The sequence below is a fragment of the Erigeron canadensis genome, chromosome 1, assembly GCF_010389155.1.
Source record: "Erigeron canadensis isolate Cc75 chromosome 1, C_canadensis_v1, whole genome shotgun sequence".
Classification (NCBI taxonomy): domain Eukaryota; kingdom Viridiplantae; phylum Streptophyta; class Magnoliopsida; order Asterales; family Asteraceae; genus Erigeron; species Erigeron canadensis.
The window spans coordinates 46,630,858-46,658,374 of NC_057761.1; the positions used below are offsets into that span (position 1 = coordinate 46,630,858).

General features: G+C 34.6%; 2 protein-coding genes across 4 annotated transcripts; both read left to right on the forward strand.

Annotated features, from left to right (window-relative positions):
• The first annotated feature begins 3,286 nt into the window (after positions 1–3,286).
• LOC122585964 (protein transport protein SEC16B homolog) lies at positions 3,287–13,351 on the forward strand. Of its 2 annotated transcripts, none has more exons than XM_043758079.1 (13): positions 3,287–5,281; positions 5,715–6,014; positions 6,751–6,876; positions 6,989–7,111; positions 7,214–7,381; positions 8,457–8,588; positions 9,045–9,179; positions 9,404–9,531; positions 9,987–10,095; positions 10,176–10,481; positions 10,937–11,077; positions 11,495–11,790; positions 12,531–13,351. In XM_043758079.1, the coding sequence occupies exons 1-13, from the start codon at positions 3,323–3,325 to the stop codon at positions 13,003–13,005; spliced, it is 4,398 nt and encodes a 1,465-aa protein (XP_043614014.1). In that variant the 5' UTR covers positions 3,287–3,322; the 3' UTR covers positions 13,006–13,351. The 2 variants fall into 2 exon arrangements, with proteins under 2 accessions (XP_043614014.1, XP_043614013.1); XM_043758078.1 differs by having other exon boundaries at positions 3,289–5,281; positions 10,931–11,077.
• A 7,235-nt stretch (positions 13,352–20,586) lies between these two features.
• On the forward strand, positions 20,587–27,186 carry LOC122585757. 2 transcript variants are annotated; one of them, XM_043757882.1, is made up of 4 exons: positions 20,587–20,949; positions 24,545–24,704; positions 26,100–26,175; positions 26,241–27,186. In XM_043757882.1, exons 2-4 carry the CDS (start codon positions 24,562–24,564, stop codon positions 26,979–26,981), a joined length of 960 nt encoding a protein of 319 aa, XP_043613817.1. In that variant the 5' UTR covers positions 20,587–20,949; positions 24,545–24,561; the 3' UTR covers positions 26,982–27,186. The 2 variants fall into 2 exon arrangements, with proteins under 2 accessions (XP_043613817.1, XP_043613816.1); XM_043757881.1 differs by lacking the exon at positions 24,545–24,704 and having other exon boundaries at positions 26,100–27,186.
• Positions 27,187–27,517: the final 331 nt, after the last annotated feature.

The window sequence follows — 27,517 nt, forward strand, 5'->3', positions numbered from 1 at the left end:
GTAGGCGTTTAAATTTTTTTCAAAGACAAAGATATTAATTACTTGATGTCTTGATTGAAACCTTGATCCGATCAAAGGGACAATTGATAAAAGTAAATTTCAAACAAAAAATTTTGGCCTCAAAAACGACGGCTGCTCTTGATAGATATAAGAATTATTTGGTTCTTCGTTGTCAACTCACGTGGCTTTGTAACCTTAGTTGTTTATTATTGACTCTATAGGTTCCATGCAAATATATATTTTCTTTGCCTTTTACTAATATCTTTGTTTTCCATAGTTGCAACTAGAATTTTAATTAAAAGAAAGACACGAAATATATAAAGATATGTTTTACTAGTACGATAATATGAAAAATCGATATTTTTTTCCGAAGTGTTTGACTATATATTTGGGTGCAATATATTGTATTCATTTTGGGTATAAAAAGTCACGTATATAACAAAATAGGCCAAAGTAATTTTTTCGTCCCTGTGGTATTTCAAATAAGCATTTTCCCATCATCGTCGTTAACTTTTGGCTAAAATCGTCCATGTGGTTTGCATTTCGTCCCTGCCGTTATAACTTTTCCGTTAACCCCCTCACATGCAAGTCACGTGAGGGGCGTTTTTGTCTTTTTATAGAGTTAAGTGCAAAAATCGTCCATATGGTTTATTGTTTTCGCATTTTTCATCAGCGCCGTTAACAAATCCAGAAAAAATTTCAAACAAAACAAACAAAATTTACCGGTACCAATTTAACGCAAACAAAACAAAAACCGATATACCTACATTTGAGGATCTGCTCAATCTCTTTCAAATGCAAACACGTACATACAATGTTTTAAATACCGGTAGTATTACCCGTAATACCGGTACGGAGGGTACCCCGGTACAACTATTTCTGATATTTTCGGTTTTACTATTCCGGTACTTCCGATATTCACATTTTTATTTTTTGAATTTTTTCAAAAATTATTTTTATAATACTTTAATGTTTTTTTTTTTTTTTTTTTTTTTTGTCATTTGTGAACTTTTTTATATTTTGTTATAAAGTACCTATTTTTATATATATTTTTTTAGTGAATTGTAATTATATTTTAACTATTTTCGTTAAATTGTAGTAAGTTTTATAACATTTTTTTAAAAAATAAAATAAACTAAATTAGTTGTACCGACCGGTATTAAATTAGTTCCTCATATGTAGGTATATATATAGGTTGTTGATTTGAGTTTGTTTTGGTTTTTGATTAAATTTTTCTTTGGAGGTTTGTTAAATACAAGGATGAAAAATGAAAAAACAACAAACCATAAGGACGAATTTTGCATTTAAACATAGGACAGATGGGTGAAAAGACTTAAATGCCCCTCACATGCAAGGCGCGTGATGGGGTTAACGGATCCAAGGATGAAATGCAAACTACATGGATGATTTTAGCCAAAAGTTAACGTTGAGGATGTAAAATGCTCATTCGAAAAACCACAGGAACGAAAAAAGTACTTTGGCCAACAAAATATATAGTACTGGTTTTGGATAGTTGAAAGTTCCACATTATTTAAATTTGACTAAAGATACAAGCTATTAATTAATAAATATAATACTTGTATCAAAGACTTTTAGTATTAAAGACTAAATGACCTATATTTGTGATGCACCTATCCATGAGTTTCTACTAGTGACAATCAAAAGTATGTTTTACCAACCAAGAGATTTTTATTTGGTTATTTAAGGAAGATAGGTAGTCGCAAACGCATTTATATATCTTATTTCAGTTTAATTATTCGACTTCTTATTTAATTACCAACCAAATCATAAAAATGCATCATATGATTTGATTTCATTTATCGAATCACATGAAATTTTTTAACATTTAGTTGGTAATTTAAAAATGCATTGAAAACTTTAACTAAAATAAAAATCGAATCGTGTTTTGACCATAGTTGTTAGACCACGAGTTGAGTCGATTTACACCAAAACAAGACGACTTGTTGGGTGACTCATTTTCTCTTGACTCTTACGAGTCGCGGTGTGAATTTGAAACGAGTCAATGCAAGTCGCAAACTTATAATTGTCGTAGTTTGATAATATGGTTATGTATTATACATCATACGAGAGCAAGTACCAGCGCGTTGCAGCGGTGAGATGGTTTGAGGGTGATAGGTCATAAACTGTGATCGGTCATAGAGTGTGATAGCCAAATGTTTAAACTGTACGGGCTCCGCCCTCGGATTTAAAAATTCGCCCAAAGTATATCGAATGACATCTCTAATGAAAGAGCATGAAATTTTAAGAACACCCATGTCATTTTTATAATTTATCGATGTACGATATTTGAAATAAAAGATTTTGAATGAATTGGATAAATAAATGATTATGGAGGAGAGAGAAAAAAAATAATTGGTTGAAATTTAAAGAGAGAGAAATGGTAATATAATTATTTTAGGTAAATATATAATTGATAAGGGGAACATTTTGGGAAAGTAAATGTTGAAACTTCAAATTAAGATATAGACTTTTTGCTTTATAATATAGTATAGATATATGTATGATAATATTATTTTGTATGTTATATATAATATTATGACTAAAAAGTATCAAATATGTAATATTACGTTAATGCATTAAGATAAGCAACTTAAGTTTTATTTACAAATATATCACATATATGATTATACAATGTCATATACTAAATAAAAATGTTTTGATTTTTATAAATCAAATTATATTTGAAGTCACGAGTAGAAAACGAGGTTTTTTTATAATTGAGTAAAAAGTTACGAGTTCAGAATTATGGTTTGGAAGTAGAAGGACTATGTTTTTAACATAACAAAAGCTATATGTGTATAATAAATCCATGCTGTAATGGTTGTCGAGTCATCGATACAAAATCAAGGCCTTGTCTACACTGCTCTGTCTCTGTTTCTCTCTCTCTCTCACACACACACACTCACGCACTATATACATATATACTTTCTATCTCTATAGACATAAAATAGATATAGATTCCATATACGTATATCTGGATTTCCTCAAATTTGACCTTTTTTTTAATTTTTTTTTAATGTCTTCAGCTAATACTGTTATTAATTAACATAATAAGAGGTAAAATCCTGCTCCCAGTTAATCCCCAATTTCAGTTACTAGATCGATCAATTTATATATATATTTCTATCTGTATGTATATATAGATATATAGATCTTTTCGTTTTGATCAATTTTGATAAATTGTTCGTTAGTTGTAAGTTCGGATCTGTAACCTAATTAGGTTGATTTTTGTAATCTAAGTGAGGTTAGTTTTTTTGTTTTTTTTTTGATTTAATTAAATTAGGATTTAGTTTGTGTATAGATGGCTGCAAATCCTCTGTTTAATGTGGAGGATACTGATGAAGATTTTTTTGATAAATTAGTTGATGATGATGATGATATTAAGGATTATAATATCAATAGCAATAATAGTAAGGTTAATGCTCCATCACTGTCTTTAAATAAGGAGATTAGTGATATCGATGATTCGGAGGATGCTAAAGCTTTTGCTAATTTGAGTCTTAGTGATGATTTTGGGAAATTAGTTGTAGAGGAAGGTGTTAAAGATTTGAGTTTGGTGGATAATGATGTAAAAGATGAGAGCTTGGAGAGTAAGAATGTGGAAACGAGTCGGTTAGTGAATTCAAATTCGTTTGCTTTTGATAACGTGGAGGGAGTTGGTAATGAGGTAGGTAAGATTGAGCAGAAGTTGGAAAGTGAGAATCCGGGGAATGGTTCTGGAGATGGTTTTGGTGTTAAGGAGGTGCAGTGGGGTGCTTTTGATTCTGATTACCCGGATTTCTTTAACGAGTTTGGAGATGGGTTGGGTGATCAGATAGGGAAAGAGGATAGTTTTTTTGGCGGCGAATCAAATGGGGTGGTAAAGGATGTCGTGCAGGTGAAGAATGTTAATGATCACTCGCAACACGTTCCAACAGCTATTAATGATTACTCACAGCAATTTCAGACTGTTGGTAATGATTACTCACAGCATGTTCCGGCAGTTGTTAATGACTACTCACAGCAAGTGCAAGGGGATCAAGTGTATGCAAACATGGGGGAGCAAGGAATGGATGGTCAAGATCCGTATCCCGGATGGAAATATGATTCGAATACTGGACAATGGTATCAAGTAGATGAAAGTTATAACACAAGTAGTTATGATTCAAATTATGCACAGGGGGATAATATCGCGAATTCCGCTTTTGATTGGACTGGTTCCAATGAAAAATCAGAGGTTTCTTACTTGCAGCAATCTGCCCAACCTGTCGTGGCTGCTTTAGCAGAAACAGGCAAAACTGAAAATGTTACAAGTTGGAATTCGGCTTCTCAAACTAATGAAAGTTTTTCACAGTGGAGTCAGGGCTCACAAGATAATAACAAGGTGTATCCGTCACATATGGTTTTTGATCCCCTATACCCTGGTTGGTATTATGATATGAATGTCCAAGAATGGAGATCTTTGGATGAATATAATTCACAATCAACTGTTGTAACTCAGGACCCGGTTAACCAAAATGGGTCCGGGTCAAGCAATGCTTATTATGGAAATGATGGGAAAACACATGGTGGGCATGGAGAGTTGGAACAGAAGCAAGATTATAGCCGGAATGGTTCTTTTAGCAATGCTGAACAACAGAGTTCAACAACGTGGCAACCTAATGCTGAACGACAGAGTTCAACAATGTGGCAACCTAATGCTGAACAACAGAGTTCAACAACGTGGAAACCTAATGCTGAACAACAGAGTTCAATAATGTGGCAACCTAATGCTGAACAGAGTTCAACAATGTGGCAACCTAATGCTGAACAACAGAGTTCAACAATGTGGCAACCTAATTACGTTGCCAACAGTGCGACTAGAAACAGCCAACAATCAGCAAATCAGTATAGCACTAACTTTAATGTAGATAACCATGTAAATCAACAACAATATTATGATAATAGGGGAACTATGGCTTCTTCTAACACAGCTACCCAGATTAATAACGAGTTCCCTACTGTTTCTGGTTCTCAACCGTTTGTTCCTTTTAGTCCGCCACTAAGTCAGCCACTGGAGCAAAACGAGATGATGAATGTCCCAAAGGGTTATGGCAATCAGAATCAGCTGAGCTATTTGCAGCAACATGTTCAAAGTAATTATCACACATCTAATGGCTATACTACAGGAAGGTCATCGGCTGGCCGCCCTCCTCATGCATTGGTTACATTTGGTTTTGGTGGGAAACTGATTGTGATGAAAGATAGTAACAATGTGATGAATGCATCCTATGGAGGCCAGGTTAGCTTGCAAATCGTCGTTCTTTACAATCATGTATTAGGGATGGCAATTTTGACCCAGTCACCTATGAATCGGTTGATTTGGATTGTACATTATTTCCAACAGTTCAAATAAAAAATGCAGATAAAAAGGGAGGGAGACAATAAAAAGGGAGGGAGACAAATGGGTTGATATTCGCTTAAAATATGTACTTAGTACATGCAACCTTTTAAATCATATTTGTAGTGAACATTTTAGAAAAAGGGAAGATTCAACCCACCTATTTTGACATGCACCAAAACTGATTCATTTCTGTCTGAAGTTTGGACCCATTTTGAACCGTTGCCCCGACTTGTTTTGCTACCTATAATGCATCAGCTTATTATTTGGATAACCTATATTTTTTTACCATATAATCTATAATCATCATATGGTTTTGTTTTTATTATTGAAGGATTCAAATTCTGGGTCAATATCTGTTCATAACTTAGCAGAAGTTGTCACTGGAGGAGCACGTGTACATGACTACATTCAAACACTCTGCCAGCAACCGCTTCCTGGTCCACTGTCTAGTGGAAATGTTGGCGCTAAAGAGCTGACAAGATGGATTGATGATAGAATTACACACAATGAAACTTCTGATGTAGATTACAAGCAAGGTGAAGATGTAAGATTGCTTCTTTCCTTGCTGAAAATAGGTTCACAGCACTATGGCAAATTGAGATCTCCCTTTGGCTCAGATACTACCTTAAAGGTATTCTTGGTGAAGTGTTAGTAGCGCTTCTATTAACAGTCATAATTGACATTTTGGCAGATTTTGAATCTACGGATTTGGTTCCCGATGAGCGTTTCTGAACCCTTTCATGGCCAACCCCAAATTTTCATGTAGGGAGGACTGGGAGGTTCGGGCCTGAGAACTTTTGTGAGGACATCTGTATGCCTGACCACTAGGCCACCTTGGTGGCGGTTAGTTAGGCTGTTATATGTGATTACAAAAACCAATATTATTATTAACAGTATCTATCTGTTTTCATGATAGCAATGTGGGAGGTTATGTCTATCCGAATACACTTCACAGATCACATGATTTTTAACCAGTTAGGGAATCTGATTTTCCCTTTTTTCTTTTGTCAAGTCTTCTAACATAATCCATTGATCAATTGATCTTTTAGAAATCGAACATAACCAAAGTCAATGTTTCTACTTCTACTTGAATATATTCAGTATCCAATACTTGCTCTTCTATAGAGTTGCACATGTTTTTTTTGGGTAGCAATTTTGTAGAGCCTGCATTTGGAACACTCTACAATGTCCATATCGAATTATTAATATGACTAGTATGCCACTAGCTGAAAAGCTAATCTATATAAAATATTGCTATGAACAATTTATTAAAAAGTAAAGAAAGAATAAGATTTTGAATGTCGTGTGTCTGAACTTCACTCATGATACAATCGATTATAAAATTGGTATATTGTCCATTTGACTAGGATAACGATGCCCCAGAAGTAGCCGTTGCTAGGCTGTTTGCATCCGTGAAGAACACTGCTGAATCCAATAATTATGGTTCTTATGCTCATTGCTTGCAACAAGTACCTTCGGAAAGACAAACTCGGGTAATTATCATTCTTTTTTTGTTCCCCTACTAGGAATGAAATTTTTGTTCTACCCCTAATGAAATACTTTTTCTTTCCAATGGCTATCTGTAATGTATATATTATGATACAGGAAACTGCTGCTGAAGTCCAAACTCTGCTTGTTTCTGGTAGAAAAAAAGAGGCTCTTCTTCGTGCACAAGAAGGTCAACTGTGGGGGCCGGCACTTGTTCTTGCTGCACAACTTGGTGATCAGGTCTCCTTTATCCCTCCCTCTTTTCCCTCTTCATGCGTACAGTTCATTATGATATTTTGTTGCCGAATTTACAAGTCCTTTTGTGGTTAATTTTTACTGCAGTTTTATGTAGAGACAGTTAAGAAAATGGCTCTTCAGTTGGTACCAGGATCACCGTTGCGGACATTATGTCTGCTTATTGCTGGTCAACCTGCAGATGTGTTTGCAGCTGATGTTACAACAGATGGAGTCAACCCTTCTGCCATAAATATGTCCCAACAGCCTACACAGGTAATGTCACAAGTTCAATTAACTATGCAGCTTTATTTTCCCCTTTTGCCAAATTTTTTATGACAAATTGGTGCTGGTTTTGTAAAGGTGTGTAAATATGGTGTTTAAAATTATTGTGGTACAATTATGGTGAAACCTCCTCGTTGCGGAAATGTGGTTTGGAGGATTCTGGATTCCCCCCTAACCGCAATTGGGAAATGCGGTTTGGGGTTTTTATTCAAAACAACACATAAAAAGTACAATTAATTCCAAACTGCGTTTTGGATACCTGGTTACAGAGTTGCTTTAATGCTAGGACTTGCAAAGGAGTTGCTTCAATGTCTGGCAAGCTTTTAAAACTTTTGTACTTGGATGCATTGATACCCCAATACACATTTGCCGACCGCATTTGACAATCTGGCTCATATCATCTTCAAATCGCATTTCTGAAATGTGGGTTCACTAGTTAACTCCAAACCACATTTGCCAACTGCATTTGACAATCTGGCTCATATCACATTTTATTACCTGCAAATCGCATGTCTGAAATGTGGGTTCACTATTTTTGTACCCCAATATTGTGATATTTTATATACCATTTTCCCACACAATTGAAACAAGCCCCCATTTCTATCGAAGAAATTCCCTTTTGCCATTAAATAGAGGTAGCAGTTTTGATCCATCTATCAAGAAGTGCTTCGATTTGGTTCTTGAAATTAGGTCATAACTAATAAGTCACCCTAAATTCTTTATTTTAAGAAAGTGTGTACAGATGATTATTTTTTAGATAAGGTCATAAGGTCATTATTGTTTAAAACATTAGTTGTTTCCAAAATTCAAACGATGGACTACAAAAGGTGTTTATGGGTCCACACACAGTGACACAACTCTAATTGACTTATTTGCTTACACCTGGAAAGTCGCTTTAAAGCGAACCAGTTTTTGACTTGTTGCCCAAACTGCCCATTTGCCAACTCTACATTGAACCATACCTGTAGTGGTTCATGAAGAATATACATATGCTTCATTAGTTCTTCTTTAGTATTACACCTTTTTGTTTCACTTTGCATTTAACTTTTTTCTCTTTCCGCATTAGTCTCAAATTAGCATCAATGGTATGCTTGATGACTGGGAGGATAATTTGGCAGTAATCACTGCTAACAGAACAAAAGATGACGAGTTGGTGCTTATTCATCTTGGAGACTGTTTGTGGAAAGAAAGGAGTAATGTAAGTACCTACTTTTGTGATCCCTTGAACTATGGGCAAACAGGCTGATTTGGGCTTTTCTCATCTCTGAAGGGTCAGGTGTATAAATTTTCAACGAATTAGCTAGAAAGGGAACAGGTTGAATGAGATTAGCGGATCAAAATTTAAAAGTCACCTGAAGTGTTTCCCAAATGCTTTAAAATTCCTTATTATTTTATTTCTAAAGCTCATTATGATTTTACTATGCCGTTTTCAATGCTTAATCGAAACACTAGCCATATTTTTAAGAATATCAAATACCAAATGGTGTTTGATGGTTGAGTGGTCGGTCCAAACTGATCTGATCTGAACCAAAGAAAGTTACTGTTATCCGCCCATTTTGCGACCTCTACTAGAACCATACTATCAATGAACGTCTCACCTTCCATGATTTTGATCTTTGGATCCGGTTTGTGATTCATCTTTTAAATGATCCAGATTATCGCGGCACACATATGTTACTTAGTTGCAGAAGCGAGCTTTGAGCCATATTCAGACACTGCTAGACTGTGTCTTATTGGTGCAGACCACTGGAAACATCCCCGAACATATGCCTCCCCGGAAGCTATACAGGTATCACCACATCTTTTCTTACTAGATCTACAAAAATGTTTTACTGTGTGTTAATTGACTAGAAGGCTAATTTAACATCGGAATACATAATCTTTTTACAAACAGCCCTAAATTATTTTTCCTATACTTTAGGCTTCTTATAATTTGAACGTAATTATATAATGGAATTCTGCTGTACCCTTTACTTGTAAAATTACCTATACCGTTTTTGTGAATGCAAACAGAGGACAGAGGTGTATGAATATTCAAAGATGCTTGGAAACTCTCAGTTCACCTTGTTACCATTTCAACCGTATAAGCTTATATACGCTTACATGTTGGCTGAAGTCGGAAGAGTGCCAGACTCCCTGAAGTACGTATAGTTGTATTTGAAACTGTTGGGTGGCAAAAGGGGCAGGTTGGGTGATTTGTGTAGCAAATTAAACAGGGCAGGTCGGGATGACCCCAAACACTTCTGTCCTACATTTTTGTTTTTTTCTTGTTAACTGAAGGATAGTAGTTGGTGTGTCTATCTAGTTATGAAAGTTATATTATTTAAGACAATCTAATTTTATGACAATGATTTAGGAGGTTTATGCATTAAAATTACACTCTGGGCAAAGTTCAATCTATTTGACTTGTTCAAGTCATATGACTGGTTTTCTCTAATGCGATTTTTTTTTCCTGTTCACCTTTTAGAGATAAAGTTGGCTTGAATCAACTCATTCATTAGTAAATGGGTCACCCATGCAATTATATTGTTTTCCGTCCTCATAGTTTTTCTTAATTTATGCATACCTGCATTGAAACATTATCATCTTATCGCAGGTATTGTCAAGCCATAATGAAAACGTTAAAAACTGGACGAAACCCTGAGGTGGAAACTTGGAGACAACTGATTATATCCTTGGAGGATAGATTAAAAACTCACCAACAGGTACCAACTTTTCTTTCTTATTATATTTTCCTACTATTAAGTTACTTCCTTCTACTTACTATTTGTTTCCTTTTTCTTAGGGTGGGTTCTCTACAAATTTAGCTCCTGGTAAAATAGGTCGTAAAGTTCTGAACTTTTTTGATAGCGCTGCACAGATTGTTGTTGGTGGTTTACCACCACCTGTTCCATCTACATCTGGCGGTGTTGCCGACTATAACCAACCACCAAAGGCGTCTAGAGTATTAACTAGTCAATCAACAATGGCAATGTCGTCCTTAATGCCATCTGCATCTTTGGAGCCTACCAATCAGGGTGATGGAAACAACAGAATGATGATGCATAACCGAAGTGCTTCCGAACCTGATTTTGGTCGATCTCCCAGGCAGGTTGTGATAACATTCATCCAATGTTCACATTTTTTCTTATTTTTTTAATAAGGGTTGTTCAGATTCACAGGTTAAGCTTCAAGTTATCTGAATATCTAGGGCTTGAAAACTAGTGTTGGATTCTAAGTCTCATACGAGCTGCAACAATACTGACATATTAGGGCTATTACACACATATATTATCCCCTTCTTTTAACCTTCTCAAAATCTTCTTTTTGGTTTTTTTTATACATTAGTTTTGTAAATACTCTGATTTTGTCGAAGACTCTGATGTTTGTTTATCTTATCCTTGCAAAATTAAACAGAAGACGATATCCACATACTATTTCTATGCACCATTCATTACTAGCATTTATCTGATTTTAATCGTCAAATCATTTTAAAATGCACATTTATTGTTATGGATGGGAATTTAGCTATATGAGTTGATTGTGGGAACCTTGGTGTAGGACCAGGATGAAACATCGAAGGTTAACTCCGCAGATTCACAAAGTAAAGCATCTGGGAGTGTTTCAAGGTTCAGTCGCTTTGGTTTTGGCTCTGGGCTATTCCAAAAGACGGTGGGCAAGGTGTTAAAACCTCGCCAAGACAAACAGGTACCATTCATCGTCTATAAAGGTGGTAAAACGGGCAGGGTAATGGGGCTGGGTTACACGAGTTGGAACTGGTGGCTCGACCTGCAAACTCATTCTTTATCCTTTTTTCCCGTGTTTATTATCTAACTTTTTCAAGCGATTTAGAAAGTGTTAATGCATTTAAATATATTGTGCGTGTATGTTGTCTTTTATAGAAAAATGCTTTTGAATACACAAGATGATTTTTGACTGTCGGACTCATTTGAACCGCTTCCTTTGTAATTAGTACTAAGATCCTTTAGCTCAACCAATTGATCTGTTAAGTCCGCCGGTTTGTAGAAAATGGGACTTAATCACCATCTTTTGTCGCACATCCTGCTTTAATGCATCTGGTAGACTTGAACTCTTATGATCTCAAATTCACATCTATGTTTGAAGGCGAAATTAGGTGACACAAATAAATTTTACTACGATGAAAAGCTTAAGAGATGGGTGGAAGAAGGTGTTGACCCGCCAGCAGAGGAAGCAGCCCTTGCTCCACCACCAACAATGGCAACGTTCCAAAATGGATCACCAGATTATAGCTTAAAGAGTGCATTAAGAACTGAATCTGTCAACAGTGGGAGCTCGGAATTCACCAGCCCTACTCCCTCAAGTCACAATTCAGGAATTCCACCAATTCCAGCTACATCAAACCAGTTTTCTGCTCGCGGAAGGATGGGGGTTCGAGCAAGGTAACTCGTTTTTCTCTTTCTTGTGCTACTTCTTATTCATAACATTGCATGTGGTTGTTTAATGTGTTTTTTGGAAGTGATCACGTGATATCAAATAATAAAATCAGATAATTAATTGTAATTAAATGGGCTCTGCAAAGCTGTGTTTGGATGTGTGCTGTTGTTGAAGTTCTAAGCATCAGATGTTTGAGTGATTGCCAAATTCTGATTTATGCAAGGAATCAGTAGATAAAATGACAAAAAGGACATCTTTTTTTGTCCAAATAAGGGAGACATTTTGCTAAATCGGAGAAAAGCTATCCAAAGTTAGGCTAAAAAAGGCTTATGGATAAGCCATTAAAGCCTATGAAAAACGATTCGTATTTTCGAATAATCACGATCAATAAACCAGCTGCGATTGAAGTTGCCATAGGAAATATCTAGTTTTTGAATATTCTTATGTTGTTTGAAAAGTTGTAATAATCATATAATCAGATATTTGGGCTTTCTACATTTTGCTGATTATGGAAAGACTTGATAGATAAAAATCTAATAACCGAAAAAACTTTTTTGTGAAGAAAAGAAGGACATCTTGACATCTTGTGTAATGGAAGTATAAGTCTCAAGTTAGGTTATAAGGCTAAATCGGTTATTATTGTTTATTTACATATATATGAATCTGATACACCAATTAAAAAGATCTGTTAATACAAACATTGAAAGGATTGTTGAAGTTTTGACATGCTTTTGAGTTTTGACAGGTATGTTGACACTTTCAACAAAGGTGGCGGAAATGCGACCAACTTATTCCAGCCGCCTTCTGTCCCTACTATCAAACCACCTGCAACAAGTCCAAACCCGACATTTTTTGTTCCCACAGCTGCCCCTGTAGTAGAACAGCCAGCTGATGTGGCTTCTAACAAGTTGCAACAAAACACAACACCCGATGACTCAACTCCCCCATTCTCTTCTCGGGCTAGCTCATTATCAATGAGCATGCCCAAGTTTGCATCCATGGGTGATATTTCAAAAGGGGGAACATCAACATCAGCATCTTCATATGCCAATCAGTCCATGTCACGAAGAACACTTTCATGGAGTGGAAGTGCCAATCAAGATTTTTCAGCTTCTGGTAATGAATTGCAAGCATTTGGAGGGGTCTCGGGTGCGTTTATTCCAAATCAGACTGGTTCTATGCACTCGTCGAATGATGATCTTCAAGAAGTTGAACTTTAGAGTAAACAAGAAGGGAAGGTTTTTTGTTTTTTTTTTTCCTTATAATTTTCATATATTATATAACAATTTGTATAATGGAAAGCAATTGAGGTTACTTAGTTGTTTAAAGAGAAAGGTTTTGTTAAATTCTAAAGAGTGGTGGTTCTTCAGAAATAGCAAAAGAAAGAGCTCCGCTGTATATACACTTCATTTGTTTATTTGTTCAGGAAGCAGTAACGCCCCCCACTTGAAAAGTGAATTAGTCTTTTGGCAAAATAGAAGAGAGGGGACTGTAATTTTATACTTGTTTTTAATTAAATTATATATATCGAACAAAAGAATGTTAAGTACACACACTTGCATGTCACCAGTATTTCTCTTTCTTCTTGTTATGTTTGCATATTTTGTATTCTGCCCATAAATTTAAATACCTTTTATACGTCTATAGGCAAATATGTTTTTTCATTTTAAGATCTATTATTTTCTTATATCCATACATATACACAAATAAATTAATACTTGCATATGACATTTATGCTTATAAGGCGTTTTTGACAGAGGTCATTCTAGAAGCATTTTTTTTTTTTTACCCTCAGATAGAGGTGTATATTGTTGCTTTGAAAAATATTAAATATGTGTTTATGTTTATTTGTCCTCTTTTTGTGTGTTAATAATTTTAGATTATTTTAATCAAGAGATGTAATGTTTTGATCACCTGCCAAACTTTCCAAGTTTTATGGATATTTTTTTGTAAGGCTATTCCGAGTGGATTGATTGGCGTGGGGCGATCCACTGGCTTTCGCCTGGTAGTCGCCGGGCACACCACCCCCATCCGGCGATCCAAGTATTGAGCGACTCCTATGGGTTGCAAGAAAGATTGTATTTTTGGCGAAGGAAACGAGGTAGTCGACCGTTGGGCGAGGAGCGGCTTTGACCAAATAAAAAAACTTGTTTATTTTTATTATTTTTCCCTATATATATATATATATATATATATATATATATATATATACAGAGGAAGGGTTATTTAAAAACCCACAAATAAAAAAGATTCAAGATTTATTCTGAACCATACATTCTTTCCCTCTTTCTTTCTCTTTAATTAAATAATAAAATTCACTCAAATCATTCAAAATGTTTTATCTCACAAACTGTAAATCGTTAGACGAAACAAAAAGCATGTGTAGTATTAAAATGTCGTCCTCATTCATTAGAGATCCAATTCGATATAATTTTGACGACTTTTTAATTTTTATTGTTTTTCCTCTTGTACTTGTGTACCTACACATGGATTGACGGGCTCCGCCAACAATGATCCTACATATGTGTAGGATCACAAGTACAAGAGGAAAAAAATGAAAATTAAAAATTCGTTAAAATTATATTGAATTGGATCTCTAATGAAAGAGGACGAAATTTTAAGACTACCCATGTTTTTTGTTTCGTCTAACGATTTACGGTTTGTGAGATAAATCATTTTAAATGATTTGGGTGAAATTTATTATTTAATTGAAGAGAGATAAAGAGAGAAAGAATGTGTGGACTAGAATAGTTCTTGAGTTCTTTCTTTTATAAGTTCTCAAAATAACTCACCCCATATACATACAACTTTATTTTTATTTCACAATACACGTACATATTTCTCTCCCAAAATTTTCAATATTTATAAAATCTCTTTACCATTTTTTGAAATCAGATATGGAGTGGACACTGAAGAATAAAATTAGTTTAATTAGAGCTTGGATCGAGGTAGCAGAAGATCCAAATTGCGGTATACTTTGTTAATGTTTTATTGTTTTATATTATTGTTTACTAATGTTTCATTAACCATCATCTCATTTCTTTTTGCATAGTTTGTATAAAATTACCAAAGGTCGAGAACATTTTGGACAAAAGTTGTTAATGTGTTTTTAAATTTGGAAAATCAACGGGTCGGTTATCTTACCAAAGACGTCATTATCGCTAGATGGCGCCGTATGTACACCTCTATTCACTCATTGAACACAATTTTCAAACGTTTGAACAATCTTCCTAATGAGACAAGAATCGAAAGTGCGTTGGCCGAGTATAGAGCAACATAAAGAGGAGCATTTAATCACATGGAGGAGTGGGAGTTGCTAAGGAGATGCCCAAAGTTTGAATAATAGCTATGTCGTGTTGTATTTTCGTATGCTTGCATCGTAGTATTATATTTTGAATTCTAGTGTTTTAATAATAGTTATATCGTGTCGTATTTCGTATTCTTGCTTCGTAGTATTGTATTTCGTATTCAGTGTTTTAATAATAGTTCGTATTCTTGAAACTTTTTTTTTATCTACTGTAACATCCCAAACGTTTTATGTTTGACTATTTGACTTTCCGTTAATTAATGTTTGGTCCGTTATGTTTATGTGCCCTATATGGGAATATGTGAATAAATGCATACGTGATTATTATGATATGATTAATATGATGATTAATGAAAATAATTGAAGTAAAGTTAAGTAGTAAAGTGCTTGTTAGAATGTTAAGACTCCCGATAGAGATTTAAGCTAAGAAAGTTAAGTTTAGAAGTTGAGGGGTCCTAAGTGTAACTTTAGGAGTTGATGGCCAGGGTTTTAAGTAAGGCTGACAATTTTGACACGAAACCTGTTAACACGACACGACCTGTTTTTAACAGGTTTCGTGTTTAACCATAACAGGTTTCGTGTCTTAACAGATCCGGATCTGTTAAGACACGATAAATTTCGTGTCTTAACAAGTCCGGACCTGTTAGACCTGTTAAAGACCTGTTAACATACACTATATTATATATTATTTATTATTATTGGTATTAATTATTAAAATGCTAGGACATGGTAATGCATCTCATTTTTCACCCACTTTAGTCGGTTCCTTTTTCCCACCCACCCACTTTCTTTCTCTCCCTTTTTTTACTTGCCCTTTTTTTACTAGATCTTATCTTCAATATGATCTTCAAATCTATTCAATATAATTTGTATCTATATATCTAAGAAGATAACAAGATATTCGTTTATATGAAATCATGTCCTAACCATCAATCTCATCAGCGATTCAAAGAAAAATCTCCACCACTCCGGTTGATCAGCAACGGCAACGACAAATGTCGCCTTCTACAGCACCAGATAGCTCTTCTTTTTTTCTCTCCATAGATCTAGTGCTTATTTCTTTTTCATCTTTATATTTCTATAGATCTATATATTACTTTAAACTTGTGTGATCTGAAAATGTTTGGAACAGTGCGTTTCTATATGAATCTGGTTTTCTATGTATGTGTTTGTATATGAATCGGTTTTTGTATATATGTGTTGATGTATACATTTCGAGATATAGAAATTTAATATAGATATAGATATATGTGTATATGGATATGAATTTGTGTTTACATCTCCAGAAAGAAAAGAAAAAAAACTAACAGGTCTTTATCGTGTTACCTGTTAATTTTCGTGTCGTGTTCGTGTTTGCAAAAAATGACACGATTAGTTATCGTGTCGTGTTCGTGTTCAACCCTAACAGGTGTCGTGTCTTATCTTGTCGTGTCTTAACAGGTCGTGTCGGACCTGTTATGCCAGCCTTAGTTTTAAGTGTAATTAGGTAACCCTAATTATCACAAAATCAGATTTACGTGTGTGAGAACCCCAAGCCGCCTCCTTTTCCCTCTCAAAGCGATTCTCCATCCAAATCTCTCCATTTCTTGGTATTTGATTGAAGTTTGATCAAGATCTTTCAATCTACCGGTAATATAGGTGATTTCCCTTTAGTTTGTGATCATATGAATCAATTGTATAGATTTAAATTAGGTTTTAGGGTTTGGAGAATGGATTGGGTTGTTGGTAATCATTTGTGGTTAATTGATCGAATTTTGATGTTAGGAATGGTTATTTGATGTGACCTAATGATCATTTTGTTAACAACTCATTCACGGAGCAATTGATGGTGCCAAATCATCAATTAGGTCTTAAAAGAGTCATATTCTGGTGTAAAACCCGTTTTTTGGAAAAATAGACCAAAAGAAACTAACTACCTGGGGTAATAGTCTAGAAATAGACAAAATTTGAGAATAGTCAAAAAGAGACTAACTACCTGGGATAATAGTCTAGAAAGAGACAAAAGTTGAGAATAGTCAAAAAGAGACTAACTACCTGGGATAATAGTTTCAAAGTAGACAGAAAGAGACAACCTACCCGGGGTAATAGTCAAAAAGAGACTATTGTTTGGAATGATGGTAATTAAAGGGTATGCGACTCGTATATAGACTGTAGGTCAGTTTAGTCTCGGTACACTCGTTAATTAGTCCTTTGTTGATTATAGGTAGTCAGAAATACTTGCAAAGCTCGGTAATATACGTTATCGTTTGTTGTGCGCTTTCATGAGGTAAGATAACATCTTTTGTCACCTGATGGTACAACAAAACACGTTTTCATAAGTTAAACCTTCCAATTGAATATGTATGCACGTTTTATGATTATGGCTAATTATGGGAGGTTGCTAAGGGATATTATACTTACCAATTATGATGTATGACATAATTATGCAGGTTGCAAAGATGTGAGGTAAGTATACATGTTATGAAATGATGGAACATTTATGTGATGTGATGATGAAAAGATGCAATGATTATGCGAAATGTTTGTATTCATGGCTTGAACACCTAGTCACTAGACTTATGATTAGGATTGCCATGTTCACGTGCACGTTAAGGGCCCTAAAGTAAAAGATGATATGTGAATAGCTTAGGTGAAAGTGTAACCTAAACTAATATAAGGATAAGAAGTCTCGAGTAAAAGTAAAGTCTCGTGTTAAGCTTAACCTGTGCTAGCTCCACGGTGCTGGTGCGTACGTGGTCACGTGGTTTGGGAATCATGATACCTCCCATGGCATAGTTACGTTTAAGTATTCCAAGTGGGGTAACTAACCACTAATGCGCAAAGGCATAAACGGTTTATTTAGTTTGAATTGACTTTGTCAATTCCTTAACGGTGCCGATGGACCACCTTATGGTTTACCCATCATGTCGGACTCCATGTATGGTCTATGACCGCCTACACACAACCCCACAACCCTATGTAAGTGGCGTAAGTCACTTAGCCTACGTCTAGGCAAAGAAATAAAGAAAAGAAAGAAAGATAAAGGAAGTAAAGTTAGGCACAATTAGGAATACGATGATCCTAATGTGTTATGATATGTTATGTATGTATGTATGTGATATTAACGATTAATGATGATTTTGTAATATATTTAATTGAGAAATGTTTCCAAATTCATGTTATCTTACTTAGCTAATTTTATTAGCTAACACTTGTTCTTTGGAAATGTTGTGCCTTCTGGATAATCAAGTTTAAGCTAGGTGAAGATTAACTTGGTGAGACTTGGGTAGAAAGAATAAAGAAGCTTAGCAAAGACATTGAATGCTTAGACTTCATTTTAGCCTTATGTTTTCGGCTATTTTGGATTATGTTACAGATTTGTAATAATGGGCATTCATGTTGGTGCCAATACTTGGATTTACTTTTATTGTTTCGATGATGCTAGTGGTAACACCAATTTTAAAGGTACCATCCGTTACGGATGAGAAAGATTTTATAAGTGATCATTTCCGCTCATTTTAAACGCCGTTTGACAAAGTTTTTTTAAAATCCAAGTTTTTAAATGACGGGTGTTACATCTACTATTTATCCTATTATATAAAACTCACACTTTTATTAAAAAAAAACACACAATACATTAGCTTAAGAAAAGGACAATACATAATTAAAATGACATAACATAATAAAAACACACAATACATAACTACTAATGACGTTCCTCTAGTGACGATCCTCTAACGACATACTTCCTATGCCCTGGTGAGCGTTTAGGTCGAGTCACTATTGGTCATGTTTCGGGAATCTGACTTCCTCAATGGTTTTGCCTTCACCGCAATTATCATGGTAAGTTCGCCCCAAGTGCACCACTCTACCAACGTGTGACCGACATCAAAAACTTACTTGATTGCGAGCTTGACCCTCTTAATCTCCGCCTGCAGAAAATAGGCATATTGGCCTTCATGCTTCGAAATGTCATAATCTGACGCTTGTATTTCCTTTAACGTTACCTCACAACGTCGCCTTTTTTCCCGTAGACATTCTAGAACCAAATTCTAGCTTTACATGTAAGAAAGAAATGGTGGCAGTTATGCATAAGCTTAACGCAAAAAAGAAATGGTGTCGAGAACAAATTTCTGCTTTACACACAATACAATGTTCTAATCTTGAGTTGCAATCGCCAACCTCCAAAATGCAATTGAACAGCTTGACGATGCGACTTTCGCATTGAGGATGTTTAACAAATCGGCGGAACGACAATCTCAGATGGTTTAATTAGTTTGTAATGTCTTTTAATTCCTATGAAGTTTATGTTATTTTTTTCTTTTGCAAAAGTAATGTATTTTTTTTAATGTTTTAATTTAATTTAATTTTATTTATATTTTTTATTTTTTATGTTTTTAATGTTTTTTTTCTTAATTTTATTTTTTTTATGTAATGTATTGTATTTTTAAGATTTAGATAAATAAAAATGTCTTTTTTTAAAAAAAAAAAAAGTCAAACACACAAAAATAAATAAAAAACAAATTAATCATTAATCTACCCCACCTTCTAGGCAACACTACTCCCCATCTTTTTCCCAGGCAAGTACAACCCCCAGCAATTCAGGACGCCACATGGCGCGACGTGGTGAAATTAGACCAACCCCCGACAATAACACTCCGGATAACCTAACTTTTAAATTAAGTCTACTTTCTAGTTTCAAATTCAAAGAATAAAAATAAACAATGAGGGCTTTCGGGAGTGCATTCTCTAAATATAGGTAATGCTACGTTCATTTTGTTTACCCGTAGCTTGGAATATTGTGAGCCGTAGCTTAGAATATTGTGAAACATATATGATGATATACGATTTAAAATTTAAAAATGTGATGTATAAATTGATAAAACACCTACCATGTAAAATTTTAAAAGAAAAATGATAAGTTTTTTTAAAACATACTAAATCTATAACTTCATAAATCTATAACTTCATAAGATTTTATAAATTTATCTTTTATTTCATTTCATATGAGATTTACAACACTGCTTACGACTAAACTTCATTTTACACAAACGAGACAAAGTTTCTACGCGTTTCAATGGTGAGATGATAGGGGTAATAGCCTAATAGGTCATATAGTATGATAGGTCATAGGAGGTAATAGGTATAGAGTGTGATAGCCAAATGCCTTAGCCGTACGGGTCCCGACCTTGGATTTGAAAATTTATGGAAAGTATATCGAATGACATCTCTAATGAAAATAACATAAAATTTTAAAAATATCCATATAATTTTTATAATTTATCGATGTACGGTGTTTGAGATAAAAGATTTTGAATGAATTAGAGGAATAAAATGATTTATAGAGAAGAGAGAAAAATGAGTGGTTGAGATTTGAAGAGAGAAAAAAAAATGAGTGGTTGAAATTTTTTTTAAAAATATTATGAATAAGTGATAGAGATATTTTTATGTTTTCACTTAAGTTGAAAAAATTGAAAGAATAATATTAGTGATAATAGAAAAAAAAAATCAAAAAATAAGAAGTTCGTTGGACCAACGAACTGATACAAAACCCTAAAAAACCACCAAATTGACATTTTCCGGTATCAATTAATTTTGTTTGAATTAAATGGATTTAAAATCATCGGTAACCACTCCGGCGGATGCAACCTCCGAACAACCACCATCATACGATCATGAATCCCATTATTATCCACCACAACAATACGTATATGATGCTTCTTATTATTACCAACATTATTATTATCCTTTTTATTATTATCAACAACTACAAAATGATGGATCAGGATCCGGAACTTTAGGGCCAGGTCCGTTTCAGGATCCGCATTCTGGAGTCGCTCAATTTGCGGCCGGAGGACATCATCATTTTCGGCCTTCGGTATGTTTATTATCGTTCATTATGTGAATAATGTTTTTTATTTCTAATAATTTCATATATTTACAATAGGGATTAGAATTTGGGAAATGACCTTTTTTTGGCACATCTTTTACATACTAATTCAACCTCTGTAGGAATTATTATCAAAAATTCTATCTGGACACCTCTTTTTAAAGTTTGATATATACAATACATGCTTTGAAAATTGGACCTGCAATAGCAAAGTGTGACAAGTTTTGGTGTACTTAACTGTATTTATGTAGTTATTTTACTTCTTGATGAGGTTGACATTATCGATAGATTCTGTGTTACTTTGTACGGGTTAGAGTTGTCGAAAGTCATTTCTAACATGTACTTCATCGGATAGATGTGTATAATGTATTTCAAGGCATACCTTTTTCTTATTTGACTCACATGATAATTTGCTAAGAATATACAATTTGAGGTTTTGCATGATTACCGAACAACATTTTTGTTTCTATATACCTAGCAGCCGCCGTGCTGCTGCTTTTGAGGGGTAAGCCTCGAATCTTTTATTATACTAAAACACAGTTGCTCTAATAACTTATCGACCAATCACAACTCTTGATTTCATAATGTTGACTTTTGTTTTCAATTTTGACTTTAATTTACACTTTTTTGTTTTCCATCACAAATTTACACTTTTTATCCGATAATTTTAATATAATAAACAAATATAATAGTAGATAATATATATCCGATAGAATAATTGCTAATATTTATCCAATAAAATAATAACTAATATATATCCAATTTACATTTTTTACCCTATAATTTTAATATAATAATCAAATATAATAATAACTAATATATATCCGATAGAATAATAGCTAATATTTATCCAATAAAATAATAACTAATATATATCCAATAATATATTATCCAATAAAATAATAACTAATATATATATACAAATGGTCCATGTGGTTGTCGGTATTCTCATTTTGCCCCCTATGCTTTTTTTTCGTTGCAAACAGTCCCTTGACTTTTCATTCTCGTTGCCACCAGTCCCTACTACTAACTTCTGTTAATTTTCTCCGTTAAATCTGTCATGTGCATCGCACATGAGGATATTTTGGTCTTTTTATACCTAACACGGGACGATTTGTGATAATATCCTAAAATCAATCTACATACACATCTATATCTCTATACCTTATCTCTTTTCTTTCCCTCTGTGTATATAAAAAAAGAACAGAGATCCATCCATCCATATATATCGTTTATATGTATACTATCATCATAAATGGGGGTAAGGGTTCCCTCAAGTTGTAGTAACTTGAGGGGTCAAGTTAAGAAGATCTCAACCCTTGATTTAAGATCAAGGGTTAAGATTCAATAATCATTCTTGAATCCTAACTTTTGATTTTAAATCAATGGTCAAAATCCTCTTAACTTTACCTATCAAGTTGGAGTAACTTGAGGGGATCTCTCCCCCATAAATGGATGATTCATTTGAGCAAACTTTATATTCCTTGAATAGACAAAAGCATATTAAAGGAAATTAATAGCCTGAATCCATCTTTGGTCCATGAATTCATTAATATATGAATATATGCTCTTCTTTTTTCCATCCTCATTTACATATTATATATATGTTCCAAATTTCCAATTATATTATTCTTATTATTATATCACCATTATAAGCATTTTAGTAACTGCATATGGATACTACACCTGAATAAGAGAAAAGCACCGTAGCACTACAATAACATTTCGATGAAAACCGAGATCAAGATTCCAATTACACATCATCACATTCATCAAACAAATAGCCACCGTAACACCACCATATTCGGGCGGGTTTGTTAGATCCGTACCAATTTGGAAGAATCTCTTCGCGGTCGCACTCATCTGGCTTAATGAATTCGTAGCCTAGTGGTCGTACGTGGTGGAGTTGGTTGTTCGCTGTGGTATCGCTGGCCATGGATCCCGGAATCTGGTTGCCTTTTCCGACTGGGAATCTGGGATTTTTGGTTGAATGTGGTGAGAGACAGAAAAAGGGGTATACATATGGATAGATAGATATAGATTATTATATAGATATAAATATAGATGATACATATGTGATATGTGTATGTATAGATTCTATATTTGTTGAGATAATGTTGATGAGTGAAAAATTAAAAGAAATTGAGGAGGAAGACATCCTGGAAGAAGTCAAAGGAAGAAAAAAGGAGAGGAAAGGATGATGTCTTAGATGTAAAAGACCAAAACACCCTCATATGTCATGCACATGACAAATTTAACGGAGAAAACTAACAGAAGTTAGTGGCAGGGACTTTTGGCAACGATATTGAAAAACCAAGGGACTGGTTGCAACGAAAAAAAAGCACAGGGAGCAAAATGCAAATACCAACAACCACAGGGACCATTTGTGACATTTTCTCATATATATAATTAAAAATAAATTAAACTTAATGTAAATATATTAAGATTTTAATAGTAATTGTACTATTTTAATTTTAATATATACTAAAAAATAGTTGAACTAATGACTTATTAATCAATCATATCGCTTGATTTCATTTAATTGACTCTCGCTGATGTCATCATTTAGTTTTTTACATAATTTTATTTAATTAATAAAAACCAAAAAACTAAAATAATTAATTTTACAATGTTATTAAAAATCGGTTTCTATCTACAAAGCCCGGTTTTCACACACGAACAATTGTACATTGCAGTATCTCGAGCTAAGTCGAGAAGGGTTTTAAGGTGTTAATATGTGACAAAGATGAAAAGACAAAAAACACTACTACAAATTTCTTCCATAAAGAAGTCTTTCAAATGATGAAGGAGGGTATATCTTTCTAATGTTCTTTTATTACATTAGTTTTCTTTCTATTAACTTAACATTCTTGGCATTTGAATTGAACACTTCGTATCCACTTATATCTTCAACTTTGAACTTATAAGCTTTTATGAGTTTACATGTATAATGTATTAATATCTAATATTAATAATGTCGTAAATCTCGTGTCCAGTGTTGGACACGGGTCTAAAATCTAGTGAGTAGTTAAAGGATGACTTTTTGATGAACATTTGAATTCAGATCCACATACTCATTGTATGTATTTGTACAATAAAATTTATGTACTTTTTTCTTTTCTTGTAATTGACTACCTGGGCTTTCATTGAATGGCTTTTCTGACAAAATGGAATCGTTTGATATTTGCCAATCACTATTTCACACATATAGAATTAGATATCTTGTTTTGTGGATTTGCATTATGAAATTGATTAGTATCTGATTACCTGATTATTTTGGGTCACATATCAGTTATCGATAATTAATATCATAGTAGCCGCAACATGGCAACCAAAAAAAAAACCCTAATTTCTGGTACTGTTAACCCGATAAGGTTTTGTTTATGTAGTACCATTAATTAGGTTTTCTTGCTGCGACAAAACTTATCATCAAATGGTTACCTCCATCGTAGTAAAACTAATGGTCCAGGGCTTCAACAAACAAGCATCATTGCTTGTTATCTAGTATGGATTCCGAGAGATCTTTATCAAATCAAGGTGTATGAGTTTTTTATGCTCTCTTTGGACTTGCATAACTGTTCAGGTTTTTATTAGAGTTATATGTGGAGAGCAAGGTTTAAAGTTCCATGCTGCTCAATGACCCCGGATACAAGTGATGCAATTGAGGATGTGGAACAACAATCGGTTCTTTTACTTTTAAATTCTTACGGAGGAGGAGTGAATGTATCAAAGGAGAAACAAAGGTAACTTATATGGTATCGACAAGAGGAAGATGATCCAAAACATCAAGTAGGTTAGCATCACGCATGGGAATTGACTGATGAATGACACATCAGGACGCATATTGAGACGTGTTTTCAGTTTCTCTTAAATATTGAAAGCACTGCTCAAGATGGTCATTTGTGGTTCTCAAAACCTATGTGATGTTTTTTTCCTTGAGGTGGCAGTTTTGGCCAGTTTACTTATGAAGGGGTCGATACAGGTTGTCTTTTTGTCTCAGAAGAGGTGAATGGGTTAAATAAAAACTCTTACTAAAAGATAATTGGTCAGTGGGTTAAAAGTTGCCAATAAAGTATTTTTATTATTTCATACAACCTTCTTTTTTCGAAAGGCAATGCAACCTTTTACATTATTTTATTCACTTTATACTCGTTGCGATTAATTGTTTTGTAATCATTTATATTTATTATGTACAAAAATGAATGATACTATTAATGTGGTAAGAAAACTTGACCTGCTTGGACCTGTACCAAATGAAACCCGTTACCAAACCTGTGTTGACCCGTTGCCGAACCTGGCCAACTCGCTCATCTTCTTATCATAAATTTTTCTTTGTGACAGAAAAGATTGTCTTGATACTGAAATTAGTAAAATGGTTTAGCAAAGATTTTGCTTAAGTAGCTCAGTTTGACTAATTTTTGTATTGAGTAATTTTTCTTTTCGTACCAGGTTTGCATTATATAGACCTTTTTACCACTTTTGCAGTCTTTTTAAGAACGCAATTATTGCAAGCCTCGAGGTTATTCAAGTTAATCACATTGGCTGTTGGGTAGTTCAACACCACTATAGTGTGCTTTGACCTCACATTCTAAGCTTGGTTTCTATTCACAAGTTAAATGTTAAAGAAGGTCTAATTTCAATAAGAAATCTCAACTGTGCAGGTCATTGCCTACAACAGAAAAAAAGTGACCGTCTTAATATTAGTTATGTTCTGGAATATACTCTCAATCAACTTGCTTCATAATTATGACTGATCTAGTTGATTCCATAAGTTTATTAATATTTGGGGCTTTTATTTTGGTAGTTAATGTGTAAGGCAGTTTTTGACCAATGATTCATAAGACTGAATGCCTGGCACATCCTGTTTCCTTTTATGCCATAACCGATGAGACTAGCCTATCTGGCAATGGTGTTGTAAAATGGTAACTTTGTTAGCGTTAAGTTATTACTTCGATAAATCTATTAACCTGTATGTATTGATGTATCCAACAGACAACTGGTTTGATTTGTTCAGAAAAGTATTCCTTTAAAAGTGAATTCAAAAGCTTTTTGAGAATGAAGTTGTAAAAGGTTGTCTGTTGCCATGCTTTTTGAACACTGTCATCTTGTTCTCTTTAAAGATCTCGACTGTTCTACAGGGCGTTCACTTTCCCTACAGGGGTGGAGCTCCATTCAGAGGTGACGGCCGAGGAAAATCTGCAGGGCGTGGAAGAGGTAGGGGTGGTAGGCAAGGTCTACCATCAGTTGCATCATCTTCTGATCCTGAATCTTCATCACAGGCCAATGCCCAACCTGTCCGGATTGCATGGTGTGAATTGTGTCGGGTGGACTGCACCAGTAAAGAAATCCTCGAGCAACACAATAACGGGAAACGCCACAAAAAGAATCTCCAAAAGTTGCAAAATATGAAAATTACGTACGAACCAGTTTCCGAAATACAAAAAGACGAAAATAGCCTTGTCCAAGGAACTGAAGCAGACGTCCAAAGCAAGATTGTTGCTACTGATAGCAAAGTAGAGGTCAAGGAACATGACATCCAAGAAACAAAACCTCGGTTGAAAAGGAAAATAAAAGGCGGCAGCCGTGGTGGTCGTGGTGGTAAACGTATGAAGCCTACTGGCCCACCAAGGCCGAAAGTGGTAATCCCACTGATGTGTGATTTGTGCAATGTAAAATGTGATACACAGGAAGTCTTTAACCGCCATACTGCTGGTAAGAAACACATGACTAAAGTCAAACGCTTTGAGGGCCACCAAGCCATGTATGGTCCCACTGCTGTTCAGGTCCTTTACCCACCTAACCCTCTTTCACAGACACTAGGGCCTCAAACAGCTTATTATGGTGCACCGGAATCATATGGTGCCCCACCAATGGTTTATATACCACCCCCTCAAGCCCAGAACCCTAACCCACAACTTGCTGATGCACCTCTTGAATTTGGCACCCAAAAAGCTGTATCTGAACCTCAAGTTGCAAACGTGTCAGCTGGAGAATCATATGCCGGCAATGGAGTTCAGTAATCGAGTGCTATGAAGTTGTTGGTAGACAGTCAAACTTTCTAGCTCTAAGTTTATGTATTGGCAAGGGTTACAATGCAAAAATGGGTATTTTATTTATACTAGACAGTAATTTTAAGGTTCTGTATGATGTTTATTTTCTGGAATGTATACGTGCTTTTGTTGTCTAACCTAATGTGTAATATAAGGTGTTTCTAGTGTTGTATTACATGTAGTGATTGCTATACTTTCTCTTCGGATGGAGATTTCTTTTTGGTAGCATGCACTTCAAAATTTAGTAAGCATGGTTGCATGTCGTGAGTCGGAGCTTGGGGTTGGGTTCCTCAATAAGACGACAGCGGGAGGGAGAAGACACTCCCATTCATACCTTGCAAAGAATGTGAGTTTCATTGGCCGTCATCACCATAATACTCATCACATATTTGAGTATATGATTTTTACGAACAGTGGTAAAGCTTGAGAATTTTAGCAGGAGGCAGGGCCATTGGGCCCCAACTAAGCTGCTAAGAATGTTAAAATTTCGCATGGATCCTAGGTTC